The following is a 2,177-nucleotide window of genomic DNA, read 5'->3' as shown; positions in this document are numbered from 1 at the left end:
AATCTCTTAATGACAGATGTCACACTATTACAAATGTTTTGCAATAATGAAGTGAATCCTTAATGCTAACTACAAAGATATACAAAAATTTAGAAATATAAGACTCACTAATCAAGTGTTTCTCAATTTATTTGTGGTGAAGGATCTGCATTCCCTCCAGATTCCTTGTAAAATACAATGGAAATGAATTTCTAAAATAGAAATGGAAAAACATAAAATTACAAGCTCAAAGTTTTATTAATAAGCTCAAAAGACATTGACTTTAAAAAAATGTTCTTAATGTTTCTAAAAGCTTGCTGTCAATTTCTGTACTGATATCATTAAATATAAAGAATAGATTGCTAATCTGCTTACATTCTATGATCACTACACCAATCTGCCCTGATAACTTGAATCTGCAAATTCAATATTTCCCTATTTCTTTGAGAAAAATGCAATTCTTTTGATGAAATCATACAGAGCTTGTTTGACTTGTTGGTTTCTTAGAGTATATATAAATGGGTTTAACATTGGGGCAATGGAAGTAGTGAGTATTGATACAGCCTTATTAATTTCCACTTCTTCTTTTGCTGAAGGCTTAATGTACATGAAAATGCAGCTTCCATAGGAGATGGATACAACAATCATGTGGGAAGAGCAGGTGGAAAAAGCTTTTTTTCTTTGTTGGGCAGAGGGGAATTTTAGAATGGTCTTGATGATATATGTATAGGAAAGAACTACGCACACAAGGGTCATGATGAAGGTCAACACAGCACAGGCTATAACCATTTGCTCAATGAACCATGTGTCTGAGCAGGAGATCTTTAGGATAGGACCTGCATCACAAAGAAAATGATCAATAACATTGGAGTCACAGAATTCCAGTTTCAAACCTAGGCCAAGTGGAGGGGTTATGATTAACAAGCCACCAACCCAACAGAAGAGGATAAGCCTTCTGCAGACACTGCTGTTCATGATGGTCACATAATGCAGGGGCTTGCAGATGGCTACATAGCGGTCATAGGACATGATGGCCAGGAGAAAAAATTCTGTTGCTCCAAAAAGGATAATAAAAAATAATTGACTTGCACAAGCATTGTAAGTAACAGTGTTGTCTCCAGTAGACATGCTGTAAAGAAATCTGGGAATACAAACTGTAGTAAATGAGATCTCTAAGATGGAGAAGTTTTGGAGGAAAAAGTACATTGCAGATTTAAGTTGAGAACTCACTAAGGTGAGAGAGATGATTGTTAGATTTCCAGTGACACTCAATATGTAAGTAACAAGCAGAAAGATAAATATCAGAACTTGCAGTTGTGGATCATCTGTCAATCCCAGGAGTATGAACGTCGTTAATCTTGTATGATTTCTCATCATTTATTCATGATTTCAGCCTAATCTGTTTATATAATTGAGAATGAAATTAAAACAAAAATCCTACAAAGTTTATGCTAGCAATAGAAATTAGAATTAAACTGCAATGAATGAAATTAACAGATTTTCCTTCTGGATTTTATATATTCTGTAAATACATTGCTGTAAATACTTAAGCTCTCTGTTGCATAGTTGATCTGTGGAAAGTGTCCTCAACATTGCTATCCTGTAGTATGTTCCCCCAAATTCTAGTCCTTCTCATTTTCTCAAATTAAATTTTTTCAGTTTATTTGATGTTGTGAATACATTTGGTCAATTTAGTTTAATTCTAGTATTAAAAGCGAACATTTATGTAGATAATCTCATAGGACGTCTAATATCCTTTTACTTCTACTTTTTCTGAATTCACAAGTGGATATCAAAGCATTATCACAAATTTTATGTATCTTCTTAAAGTGTTTACTCTGCTATTAAAAGCAATACAGAAACTAATAATTTTGAAAGACTAAGCAGATGGTATGTATATTTTTGCAAAGGACTTGAGAAATCTTAGAACTGCTGTCTAACATTTAAAAAAAATTAATAGATTTTTTGAATGCCCCATCCTTGTTTTATCCATGGACTCACATGATATCTGTGCATGTTCAATCTGAAGTCAGGCACATGTTTTTGATGTACCACTTTTTACTAAACGAAAATTAAAAGGCACAGGTGGCTCTAGCCTACTTTAATGAGACTGGTTTTGGGGCCATTTACACACCAGGTGATTTTGAAATCAAGTTTGAAAATTACTGTTTTACAAAACTTAGGCTGTAGTGTTGTTG

General features: G+C 33.5%; 1 protein-coding gene across 1 annotated transcript; it reads right to left on the bottom strand.

The window, feature by feature from the left end:
- Positions 1-414: 414 nt before the first annotated feature.
- On the bottom strand, positions 415-1,353 carry LOC102833874 (olfactory receptor 6C2-like). Its single transcript, XM_006859379.1, has one exon. The coding sequence runs from the start codon at positions 1,351-1,353 to the stop codon at positions 415-417; it is 939 nt and encodes a 312-aa protein (XP_006859441.1).
- Between the last annotated feature and the right edge of the window lie 824 nt (positions 1,354-2,177).

The sequence above is a fragment of the Chrysochloris asiatica genome, unplaced genomic scaffold (genome assembly GCF_000296735.1).
Source record: "Chrysochloris asiatica unplaced genomic scaffold, ChrAsi1.0 scaffold00033, whole genome shotgun sequence".
Lineage (NCBI taxonomy): Eukaryota > Metazoa > Chordata > Mammalia > Afrosoricida > Chrysochloridae > Chrysochloris > Chrysochloris asiatica.
This window is presented reverse-complemented; position numbering and strand designations above follow the sequence as displayed.